Source organism: Bidens hawaiensis, unplaced genomic scaffold, assembly GCF_021521415.1.
Source record: "Bidens hawaiensis isolate Kalapana, Puna unplaced genomic scaffold, B.hawaiensis_p1.1 tig00000055_1, whole genome shotgun sequence".
NCBI classification, from domain to species: Eukaryota; Viridiplantae; Streptophyta; class Magnoliopsida; order Asterales; family Asteraceae; genus Bidens; species Bidens hawaiensis.
Window position 1 is genome coordinate 5,222,081 of NW_027491016.1, and position 13,454 is coordinate 5,235,534.

Here is a 13,454-nt window from a genome sequence, read left to right on the forward strand (position 1 = left end):
TCTTTCGGTTTGCTTTACTCGATCCGAGTATTAGTGGTCATTTTCACTCATTATTAACACGGATTGATATGATACAAGTTGTGAGATTCACTCGAAACCTAGTGATAATTATATTATTTTTATAACGCAAGAGTACAAAATAAGTAACACATTATTCTAACATCACGTGGATCACTAGTTTGACACAAATTATAACTAATGGTATTTGTAAACACCAACAAATGCCATCGCTGATTCTTAAACCGCAGGATGAACCAAAAGTGATTTTATGTAATTTATCATTTCCTTTCCAGCATGAGTGTAGCCATCATTGACTTTGTGAAGAACATCGCACACACGAGCAAGGTTGATTGTTGGCATAAGCAAAGGGAATGGGATTTCGGTAGGCCTAAGAGACGCTTGATTTATAACTTTCCATGCATCTTCAACCTTTTTTGAGATAAATTCACATGCTTCCTTCTCGGATGCACCAGTTGCCTTCTGGTAACATTCGATGCTTGAAGCAACATGACCTCTTTCTTGTTCCTCCTGAATAAGTTATCACATTTTCATGGTATACTTTAGACACATGGAAATATACATATATTCACAAATATGTAGTGCGTACCTTGTGGGAGACAATATCATCCATAAGTCTTATAATCGAAGATGCAGCCTTAACAATAGGAGGATACATGGCGACCCATTTAAAGGTGTCCTCAGTGACCATGTTATCGACCCTACCAACATAAGATCTCGCTGTCATCAAGCCGTAGGTACCAGTCACCATTGAAACGGACATGTACTCTTCCAAAGTTGGTGTATACCCCTCTTTTAACCATTTAACTTCCACTAAGTAGTTTCGAGTTTAACTCTTTTGCCTGTCCCCGTGGAGACAATAGCACAACCATATTTTTTTGTTAACCAGGCTAGCTATCATTTATAAAATTGTTATGAAATGCAAAATGAAAGGTGAATATGTAATATACCATCTCAATCACATAGGGGATCTGGTATGCTTTACCTTCCATTTGTAGTGATTCCTCCATTTCTTGGTGATGATACAAAAGTTGTTGATATACTAGTTTCATGTATTCTGGAAGCGTATCCAAGCAGCTTATGTCCCATCTAGACAATATAAAATTTATAAATCAAAGCGATCGAGCAATAATAATAATAATAATAATAATAATAATAATAATAATAATAATACTTGCTAATTGGTACCTTTGAACAGCATCAGTGAAGATCTGGAGTTCTTCATAAGTACCATAATTATCATGTGTCATCTAAAACGACTAACCACATGCAAGTTTTGATCAAGAACATTCTAGCACGAGAATATTGAGGCTCGAAATAGATTGCTAGTATCCAAAAATAGCCTTCTATCAATCTGTCTCGAACATAAGGTAGTCTTTTTTGTAGTTCCAAGTCCTTCCACCATCTAACAAATGAAATGATTAATATAATTAGTATGAGAAAATCAAACTATAGAACACTAAAAGCACTCTATGAGGATCAAGCTAGCCAGGAATTTAGGATTTTTTTTCCCCTATAGGTTGATTGAGCAATTAATTAGTAGGTTTGCACGATACGTACTTGCAAATTTTGCTAAGCTCCTTCTTGTGCAATGATTGAAGAACATTGAAATCTAACTTTGCAAGCTTCAGTAAGTTCTCATTATGGGAAGCTTCTTGTTCGTAAATAGGGATGTAACGCACGGCCTCTCTAGCCTTTGCAATCTCTTCCGGAGTGGCTGCTTTAGTGCCTGTTCTATTTGGGTTCTTAATAAAGAGTCATTGTGTCATACAATTGTTTTTTTCATTGTGTTTTTTTTTTCATTATGTCATACAATTGTGTTTTTATCATTGTGTTTTTTTTTTCATAGTGTATTTTTCTATTGTGTTTTTCATTGTGTTTTTTCGAACTTTTCCGGCGAGGTGGTGGCGGTGGGTGACGGTTATGGTGGCGGTGGGCGGTGGAGTGGTGGTGATTGTAAGAGATAAGTGAAGATGTAATTGAGTTTTATGTAAGTGGGTTTTTGAAATTAATTTAAGTGGGTTTTGAGATTAAAGTAAGTGGGTTTTGATATTAAAGTATTAGACTAAAATACCTTCCTTCCTAGCCTTCTTAGGAAAATCAAACTTCTTATTTGAACCTAACCCTTCATCCTATAATCAAATAACGAATTACCTAAATCATCGGGAATTAAAAATATGCAGGTATCTTTGTTACTTTAGTTAAAATATTTGTATCTTGAATTAAACAAGATCTATATTTTTTTTATTAAATTAATTTATATACACTTTTGAGTGTGGGAGATGAATGTAGTAAAATTGAATAAACGATATTTATTTGTCTAATATGATAAACACAAGAAGATATTATAAATGAATAACTATTTTATTCTTACATATTCATTCAACCTTCATGGATCTATTGAGTTTTCATCCTTTCACTTTCGAAACTGTTATACAAAAGCGTGTTTTATTCATGCTAATTTTACATATTATCTTTTTTTATGTCATTCATAATGAAGCGTCTTATCATCTTTTGTTATAAGTCCTTACTCTATTAGAAAATATAATTACAACTTATAAAATTACCATGTGCATCTTTTTCGTGACTATTAAGAAGTTGCATGAGAATACACCACTTATTCGTATGAATATTCTATTAGGAAATATATTTGAACTTTTTAAAACCATATAATTTGACAAAATATATGTTTTCTAAATTTAATCATTAAATTTTTATAGCTTAATTGTATCTCTTTTAAGCATCCCGTGCATCACATGTGTTCTAAAGTGTGTGTGTGTGTGTGTGCGCGTGCACGCACGCATAGGATTGGGATCGTATGAGAACCATTTGAAAATTGAGAACTTTGAGAACCATTTTGGATTACAAAAAAACCCTTCAAGAAAAAATAAAAAAATCTATAAAACCAAAACAAATGCGAAAATAAAAAAAGTAAAAAAAAAAACAAAACGTTGTCTAGCATCCCGGTTTCATAAAAAAAAAACAAACTTGGTTTTGCTAATTATACATATATGTATATTATAATTTAATTTTCAGTTACATAATATACACATATGTATATTATCATGTTTCTTATATGTATATATGTGTATAAAAAAATAACATGTATATATACATATATACATACATATATATATATATGTGTGTGTGTGTGTGTGTGTGTGTGTGTAAAGTTTAGCAAAATTTTTTATGAAACCGGGATGCTAGATAACGTTTTGGTTTTTTTACTTTTTTAAAATTTTTGTTTTTTTAAATATTTTTAATGGGTTTTTTGTGATTCAAAATAGTTCTCAATTTCAAAAGGTTCTCTTAGAATCCTCACCCTACATAAACACATACACACACATATACAGCAAAAATCCTTCGATTCCCGGAGATCTAACCGTTGGATCGATCTCTAATTTTAATAGAGTGTTCAGCATATAAACGAAGATTCCTACCAGTCGGATCTTCTATCAGAGGTCGGGTCTGGTTTTTATCAAGAAAATCGTAAGAGTGAAAAGTAAAGTTTTCCTGCGACTGTTCAGCTTTTGCGACGACTGTAACAGCTGTTTTCGGCGGCGACGAGCATAAGGGTTCATAGATCTAGGCAAGGCAATTCCGTGACCGCTTGAATTACCTAAATCAGAGTTCGTTTGATATAGTTTTGGGATATTCGAGAGTTTTCGAACATAAACCTCAGAGATACGTTTTTGTTAAAAAGGTTTACTTTTTGTTTACGTATTTTCATGAAACTTGGTAGGATGATAGATTGGGCCATGATTATTGATAAAGTAATGAACTTGTTAGTAGATGGGCAGGTTGGCTCGGTTCGACTAAAACAGATAAGGCTAGATCCGTGAAAAGGATGGGAAAATGAAGTCGGTTTTGCACGAAACTTCATAGAACGATAAATCGGGTAATAAGGAACCAAAAAGTAGCAAACTTGGTTGAATCAAACGATTGAAATAGAAAGAGAAACCCAGTTCGAATCGCATTCATAAGAATGGGATTTGCATTCGTGCGATGCGATTGCATTCGTGTGTGATGCGATTGCGCCCATGCAATTTAGAACAGTACCCCGATTAACTAAGTTAAATCAGTTCACCAACCTGGGTAGTGTTGTTTAGTTAGAAAGATAGTTATTAAAACCTATACTTGTTAAACAGTGAGTCGTGTCCAGTTGAAGAAAGGTGTTACGGTTAACTCCAATAGAAACAGGACCCAGGTGAGTTCTAGCCCCTTTTTACCTTTAAAAGTTTTGGGGTTGTATGCATACTCAAGAAAGAAGATAAAATAGGAATGTGACATGCTTTATATGAGAAAATAAACGGGTAAACTAGTAATGAGTGTATGCAACTCTTTAGGTTAAAGTGGTATGAATAATGTGAGCAAGTCATGACTTGGGCATCGCGAAAGTCGTAGTACCTTATACCTGTCCACATCAGGAATGCTCGTGGGAAGTTGCAAGTGATTATATGATAGAAAGGCGTTCTTTTTTTGGATATGATTTTAGGCGTTCCTTCTATGAATTTGTATCGATGTTCCATTATGTACATGAAGCGAGGTTAGAATAAGAAGTTGTTTTTTTCTAAAAAGTGTAAGAAGCTATATGAACCATTGGATGAAATATAACAAAGGAGGGTATGATGATCCATAAGTATTTTCTTATTTTTGGAATTAATTTAGGAGTTAATAAAAATCTTTCATTTATCTTCCTCTCACATCTCTTTCTTATCTCCAGCCTCTCTCTAAACATAAATCTTTTATTTGCCGGCGGTTACGGCCATCTACGGCGATGGTAGGTGATGTTCTTCAGTACGACAGTAGGAGAATCAACGAGTAGGTGATGTTACGGCCGTCTATGGCGATGGTAGGTGATTTCGCCCTGTTGACAGCGGCTCCGGCCATCCATGGTGACGTTGGAACTGCAGTACGATGCCTTTTGTCTCTCTGATTGGGAATTACGACCACAAAAAGACGCTCCAACTATGTCAATGATTCGAGGGTCTAGGGTGAACAGGGTTGATTTAGCCAGGGCTTTGAAATTGTCACCTGCCAAACAAGATCAGGCCGGTGTGGAGGGGGTTGATTTAGATTCGGAGGTGTTTTAGGACGAGTCCATTGATTTTATTAATAATTTATTGAGGAGTGGATTGTTTTGCGAGATGGGCTGCTTGTAGTGTCGGAACACGACGGTGTACGGCGGCGGTGGAAGAACACGGCGGTGTACGACCGGAATTTATACTAATTGTGTTTTTAATTATTGGTGTGTTACTCTTAAGTGTGTTTCTGTTTTTGATGTTCTTGGTGTTGTGTTCTAAATATGGATTAAAATTTGGTGTTGTGTTTTAAAACACACTGTAATAAAGATTAGATGTGTTTTTGGTGTTGTATTTTAATTTGGATTATAATAGATAGTTAAAGATTGATTATGTTTCCATATATAATACAACACACTAGACGATTATGACCTTATAGTGTTATATAACAAGTATTAAAATAAAACACACAGCCTATAAAACTCACTTTCCATCTAGACCATCTGATCACCAAATCTAACGCACCAGATTACTCTTACACTTTTTAGACACATTTCACTTCTTATTATAACTCCACCCCATGGGCATGATAGTTTATTGTAATGGAAAGGAAAGCGCGGGCATGAACACAATAAAGGACTAAAAGCCTACACTGTGTGTAGGGGCACGTGTTTTTATGGTAATGTGGTCTAGTTATAGATACAAGGTATTGACGGATAGAATAATAAAATATGTGTAAGATGGTCCAGTTATAGATACTATGGTAAAACGGTCCGGTTATGGATACTATTTTAAGATGGTCCAGTTATGGATACTATGATAATATGGTTCAGTTTTGGATACAAAGGATAATATGGTCCACTTATGGATACGATGGCTGGGTGGTCCAGTTTTGGATACCATGAATAGATGGTCTAATTAGGGACACTAAGTGTGGTAGTTAATAAATATGTGCATATATGTAGTATGATTTCATGGTAGTAAATGAATGCATAGATTTACGTTGTGTGATTGCTTTTTCCTTCTATGGATAGTATATAGTGTTTCTTGTATGGATAGTACACGTTGTTTCTTCTATGGATAATATATAGTGTTCATTGTATAGATAATACATGTTGTTCCTTTTAGGGATATGAATAGGAGGCTCGGTTATGAGCAAGAATAGACAGCTCGGTTATGAGCAAGAATAGATGGCTCGGTTATTAGTAAGAATAGGAGGCTTGTTTATGAGCAACAATAGATGGCTCGGTTATGAGCAAGAATGGGAGGCTTGGTTATTAGCAAGAATAGGAGGCTTGGTTATGAGCAAGCGTACATGAACCTAGTTATGGAATAATTGACACGCATATGTATAGCAAGTAAATAATGAATGAAGACTCTTATGTTATGTATGAATGTTTGGAAGATGCGTTTTATTTATAAATCGTATTTTATGAAAAGAAATAAATGTTAGAACTCACTCAGCGTGTAGCTGACTTTTAAAATGCATGCAGATATTGTTGATCATGTGGCAAGCTTGAGGTACGTGCGAGGCTATCCATATTGAAGATCAAGTTAGAGATAGAAGTTATTATGTAAAAGGTTTTAGTTTCCGCTATAAATTGTATGTTCTTCTGTTGTAACGAACTGAGTTTATGAGTAAATCCAACGTTCAATGTAGGGCATCGGGATCAGGGCCTTACAAAACATTGTCTACAATGAAATTTTCGAAAGCTTATGATGAAGAAGATTAATGGTACGTAATTATAATGTTTTCATATTAAATCATATACAATTTCATGTATAATATGTTATAACAAATTTTCATATTTCAGAATCAATGGATATTCAAACTTTATATATTGAAGGTAAGTTATTCTTTTTATAACTATTTTGTTTGAATGTTACACCTAATATTCACTTATTATTTTCCTAATTTCAGCATTTGTGAAAGAAACAAGACTTTTGGAGCATAGTTTTTGGGACTTACAACATACGCTTCATTACCAAAAGATTTCATACTAGATGATGAAGGTTTTTATTAATATGTTTTTTTGTTTGTTTGATCGTTTAAATACTAAACATGTTTGAATGTGTAACTTACTTAGTTTGTCTTTATATGTTGTTTTGTTTTAATAAACATAACAATGTTAGAACTGTTATTTTAATTTCAAATCATGCAATTACCTATTCATTAATATGTTAAATTTATATAAACGAAACCTTTAAAAGATCTCTGTTTGCTCCCTACATTTTCTCAAGCCACCATATTGTTTTATTTGTAAATAGAGGTTTCTCATGCATTTGACCTGAATTAACGGGTATGGGTCTCACCAAACCCAGCTAGCCCTTAGACGGGTTATAACATCTCATTAAATTAAAAATTAATCTCACCAAATATTTGATATAAAAATCCTATAAAATAGGGATATACTAAAATTTAATAGCCGATTTTAAAAAAAAAAGATATTATTTATAATTAAGATACAATTTTATAGTAAAAATAATAAGCTTGTCGTGGGTCTCACCAAACCTAGATAACTTTAAACGAGCTATAATATCTCATTTATTTGTGAAACCCTTTAATCATCAAACCCTAAGTATATTATTAACTTCCTTACAATAAATAAAATTAAAATCCAAAATAATATATAAATCTTAAAAACGAATAATGTAAAACAACCCCCGTAATACGGGAGATAAAATCTAGTTCATTATATAATACCTTATAATTTATAAAATTATAATGTTTATATTATGTAATTCTTATATGTATATTTAATGTTTTCTATATTTTTAACTCGTGTGTTACATCCTAGTGTATAACACAATGTTTTTAAAACCGGACCGGTTCGGCCGGTCGGACCGGGATTCGGTCACCCGACCGGTTCGGTTCGATATAGTTCGCTCGCTTCTCAAAAAACCGGCCGGTCCGATCCGGTTCACCAGTCCGACCGTAAAACTGAACCGGTTTAACCGGTCGGACCAATGAACCGGACCGGTTCAACCAGTTTATTATGGAATTTTCATATATTTTTTGATTTAACATTTTTTTCATAGTTTTTTAGTTCAGCCGGTCCGACCGGTTCAGTGTCCGATCCGGTTATGAAAACATTGGTATAACAATAATGGAATTATATAAAACGAAAGCCCTAACGTAAAGAGGTTAAAGTGATTGTTATTTGTTAAGGTTAAATCTCTTTCAAAAATGGAGAGGACTGAGGGTTAACTCCTGTAGTGGAAAAAAAAAATTGCAAAAGTTGAGGTAGTAAATAAACGCTCAAAGTAGTTAGTCAATTAAAACGGAATAATTAAAAATTACAAAAATAACTGGTATAAAGATAATGACACCAGTTGCCATACGATCCGTCTGATTGGGACGCTTTTGCCCATTATTTAAAATGGAAAGTTGTTACTTTCTTACTTTTTAAAAAGGTGCATATAAAAAATAATTGGTATTATTTTGACTTATACACAAGTATGTTAATGCGTAGTTGTTATACCATACAATTATTTATATGCTCGTGAACCATTCTACGGCCCATTCGAGAGTATATTTAAATTAAAATTGTGTTGAATTCATTTTTCTAAATATCAATTTACCCATTAAAATTGTGTTAAAATCTTTTGAGTTCATTGTAGAAAATTGGAAATACTTTTATGACTCATATATGACTTAATATGACGTTTCTAATAGTTTTAATTAGGGGCGAGCAAGATAAGGGTCGAACCCTTGAAACCCGATTACCCGACTCGCAAACCCTAATTAGACCAGGGTGTATAATATGTGTTGGGTTAAGGGTGTTTAAGTTTTACCTTAAAAGGTAAAAAGGTTTCAAGGAGATGTGATTAAGTTTTACCCTTCAAAGTTCGACTTTAGTATGTTATTAAATGAATGTATAGTTGTTATATGATTCATATATTAAAGTTACTAGTTAGGTACCCGTGTCTTACACGGTTTGAACAACTTAAATCCTGCAAGTGATAACTTTATAAAAGAATGATACATAAAGTTAAGTATTACATTAAATAAGACGAAGTTAAATTACAACTACAATTCATAAATTTAAAAATAAATCATAAATCTCTAAATATTTCTTTTGATAAAACATCTAATCTAACTATACTAATAAAAGAAAATAATGAGGATGATGTGTCAATCCCACATTCATTCTAGGCCTTCTCATTCATCCTACCTATCTATGGGTTATGGAGCAAAACCATATTGACAAATGGGTTATAATTTCCTTTCTAATTATCTAATTTATCATCTCAACTATCCATTGGTCATGGGCCAAAATAATTTTGGCAAATGAGTTATAATTTCATTTCCAATTCTTTAATTTCTCATCTTACTTATCCTACATATCCATGGGCCATGAGACAAAACAGTTTTGAGAAATGAGTTATAATTTCTCTTTTAATTCTCTAATCTCTCATCTCATTTATCATAGTTATCCACAGGTAATTGGTCAAACAATTTTTGCAAATGTTGTATATAAAAAAATCAAATTTATAAATTTGAAATTTTAGACTTCTTATTATTTATACTATATATTTTATCTTCTTTTTACGTATAATTCTGTTCATTTCCAATAGATAATGGATCTTTTTATTTTTATTATTTGACAAATCCCGTGTAATACACGGGTTCAAAAGCTAGTTAGATGATACACTACAAAAATGGTAACAACTAGAGTGAATCAATAAGGTGAGGGGATTGCGAATTAGGACTGAGGTTTATTCAGGGAGACAAAATGACAAAAATGTCCATCACGTGAGGGGCACGATCATGGGTTTAACGACCAGACTTGACAGAGTTAATGAATTCGGGTTTAATTGCAAGTGAAATGAAACCACGAGAATGAAAATCACAAATTTGAAATTATTAGACTAAAACCGCAGATTTGGACAAACCACATGGATGAAACCGTAGTTTACTCTAAATAGTATGATGAAAACATAAACGGTACAGTCAGAACAATACGATCTAGTCATCAATGGAAGAACGCTTTCGATCAGTCGAAGAACGTGCAGTAAAAGAGAATCAATAAGGTTTTGATCGGCAATATATGGATAGAAAGAAAGAGATTACGGTTAGAAGGGAAAAAAAGGCGGGTCGGGTTCGGTTAAAGATCCACGTGTTTTTAACAATGAACCTGCTAAGTATGTTTTAGGAGCTAAAATATTTCAGATATCTGTAAATGTTTTCTTATATATATATAAATGATATAATTTATATAAGACAAGTTAAATAATGAAAATGTTCGGTTTATAAAATAGTTAATAAAATATGTTTTGTAAAAATAATTATGGAAATCATTAAGTAAATTATAAAAAAAGAACTTTGAAAAAATATGTATAATAAATTTGTAATTAGTAGGAGAGAGAGGCGGGAAGAAATAATAAGAATACATAAGAAAAAAACATGTGACAAATAAAAACCTTTATTTATTATATAGTATAGATTAATGACCCAGATGAAACTTGAAAGTAATGTTTTCTTAGAAAAAGAGAGGATTTATGTGACTTTTTCTTATATGAGAAATAATAACATTTTATTACAATTGAGAGTCATGCAATGTGTTACACGCATTTCAACGTTAGGGAACTTTCTTGGAAGCTAGTGGCATGATCGTACTTCCTTTTAAGTACCAATGTGGCTACCGCATCACAAAGATATCATATTATCATATGGTTAACTTCTTGGATGATGACATACACACACACATATGTGCATATAAATATATGTTTACATGCAGCAGTGTCTCAGTCATTATTATTATAAGTAGCAAGTAGCAAGATGAGTACCAGCTTAAAGAGAGGCTCATGGAGTGCCGAAGAAGATGAGAAGTTGATATCTTATATCCAAAGATATGGCATCTGGAACTGGTCTCAAATGCCCAAATTTGCTGGTAAATATACATTGGGTCTTGTATCTTTTAGATTACATATATGCATGAGATAAACATTAAAGAAGCTTATAAAACTTTGTTTTACATATTTATAGGTCTGTCCCGAAGTGGGAAGAGTTGCAGACTTCGATGGATGAACTATTTGAAGCCTGACTTAAAGAAAGGAGGGTTTTCAAAGGAAGAAGAAGAGTCCATCCTTCATCTTCGTTCACTTCTCGGCAATAAGTATGTTGCTATTTGTTAAGAAAAAGAAAATTAAAGATAAATTGGATTTTAATTATCCAAACTATCATCATTGGTCAATAATAATCTAACTTAATGATACTCGTAACTTTTATTGATGTTAAGGGTGTTACCAATGTCAATCAAACTTTAACAAAGGGTAACTTTTGGTTGCCTAATGGACAATTGAATGGCTTTTATCACAATAAAAGTTAGAGGTTGGTAGAGTTATCTCTTTCTTAGATCATGTGTGCTCATGCCAAATTGTGGTGTTGTGTCTCCAAAACTCCGGGGGTACCCCCTCCCCCCCCCCCCCCCCCCCGCGCGTTTTCTACACAACGCTAGGAAGGCACGAATTTTGAGGGTCTTGTGAGAGAAAGGTAGAGAGAAGGGGAGGAGAGAGAGAGAGATGTTTTGGGGGCATTTTCTCACTACACCCACTTTTTTTGTAAAATGCGCAAAAGCTGACTAGGCGTAAAATGTCCTGGGGTATCTAGTTTTGACTACGCATGGTCTTAGTGAAGTTTCATTGGCCATATTATAGGTATGGACTATTATTGGTCAGGATTATCGTTTGAGTTACTAAAATTCAATTTACCTAATAAAGTATGTTTAAAGCAATATGTTGACGTGTAATTGGAATGGCAGATGGTCCGTCATTGCATCGAGACTTCCTGGAAGGACCGATAACGATGTAAAAAACTATTGGCATGCACATTTGAAGAAATGCGCGGGTGAACAAAACCTCGTTATCATTGAGCAAGATAACAATAACTCATCATCATCATTTGACAACATACAACAACCTACTTGTCCTATAACCAATGATATCTCTTCATTTCGATGCACTACAAGTTCCGAGGATCAACGGCTCGAGCTTAGGGACAACTATACCGACACTAGTTCACAAGGAACAACAACCTTTGATGATCTTCATTGTTTCTGGGACCAACTTTGTCCGTTTGAGAATTTGGAGCTTAGAAACATTAACCATCATATTGATACATTTTCTGATCATGTTTTTCAAGATTCAATCTATGATCCGATAAGCTCATACACATCATACACCGACGACTACAATGGCAGTTTTCTACTCGACCCTTAGAATATTGTAATTGTAAGTTGTAGCAATTTTCATCCAATAAAATGATCTATGAAGGTTGGTGTTCAAACAAAAACGTGGAAGGCTATGTATGACAATTAATGAAAGCGAAAGGTAGTTGTGGTCTATGTAGTTGAATTTATGACATGGACTAATCATGCCTTTTTGTACGACCATGACAGTTCACGTGAATAAAGAAACAAGTCAAGACTACTTAATAATTAATTTTATTTTTTTAACTAATAGTATGGATCACTAACGGGCTAATGTCCCACCTACTCATCTTTATTCTCTGAGTACGGGATGATCACCCTTAGAAAGAAGCCCGAAACCTCATATTTGTTGTCACATGTAGGATTTGAACCTAGGATCTTGCCTTTTAAACCTTAACTACTTGAGCTAAAAATCATAGCTAAAGGATTGGAGGTGTTTCTTTTTTTCTTAGGCTATGTGTAGTAGAGTAGCTACAAAATGAAACGATTTGTGGTATTTAGCGTCCAATCAATAAATGAAGGTTTTTGTTTTAAGAGTGTAATGATTTTGTAGCCATATATATATATCACATTTAATAAAATAATAATAATAATAATAAACACAATACACGACGGTGACAAAAACTCGCCACCCTCCCCCCTTGTCACCCCACATATCGCCGGAAAGGGGGGGGGGAGGTTGGGGATGAATATCGTCCACTTTTTGGCCATTTATCTCCCCATACGCATACCCTTAGGGCACCAGAGGTGCTTATCTAAAGTTCTATGAAGAAAATTTGAACATCATCAATCATATATTGTCACCTCTTTTTTTCCCATCAATATCAATTATCCTGAACTATCATAGAACCCTATCTTTAGTGGCGTCACTCCTTCAAATACCATAGACTAATATTTTTTTTAAATAAAACACATATTATACAGTTAAGAACAAGTTAAAATAATCTGTAATTAGAAATTAAAAATTATATAATTCAACAAAAAATTATGTGAATTTTAATAAGCAGGTATGAACTTTGTAACAATTGCGATTCAAATGTATCTAGGGCCTTGTGTGATAATCACCAATACCATCACATATTATGGTTGCGTGATTGATAAATTTAAACATGAAAAAGATCGAAAAACAAAAGAAATGGTAGAAATCAACATTTGTAAACTATTGGTGCATCACATCGTTATATCCCCACACTATTTGATATTT

The 13,454-nt window shown here is 33.4% G+C and overlaps 1 protein-coding gene and 1 pseudogene across 1 annotated transcript; one reads left to right on the forward strand and one right to left on the reverse strand.

Moving 5' to 3' along the window:
* Positions 1–237: 237 nt before the first annotated feature.
* Positions 238–1,780, reverse strand: LOC143539770 ((E)-beta-farnesene synthase-like; annotated as a pseudogene).
* Positions 1,781–10,821: 9,041 nt separating this feature from the next.
* Positions 10,822–12,398, forward strand: LOC143532432 (transcription factor MYB58-like). The gene is made up of 3 exons (XM_077027501.1): positions 10,822–10,933; positions 11,029–11,158; positions 11,804–12,398. The coding sequence occupies exons 1-3, from the start codon at positions 10,822–10,824 to the stop codon at positions 12,258–12,260; spliced, it is 699 nt and encodes a 232-aa protein (XP_076883616.1). The 3' UTR covers positions 12,261–12,398.
* Positions 12,399–13,454: the final 1,056 nt, after the last annotated feature.

Excerpts from the sequence above, each read along its gene's own strand:
- LOC143532432 (XM_077027501.1), top strand. The coding sequence starts at position 10,822 with ATGAGTACCAGCTTAAAGAGAGGCTCATGGAGTGCCGAAGAAGATGAG. Across the intron at positions 10,934-11,028 it reads TCAAATGCCCAAATTTGCTG|GTCTGTCCCGAAGTGGGAAG; the intron begins GTAAATATACAT and ends ACATATTTATAG. Across the intron at positions 11,159-11,803 it reads CGTTCACTTCTCGGCAATAA|ATGGTCCGTCATTGCATCGA; the intron begins GTATGTTGCTAT and ends TTGGAATGGCAG.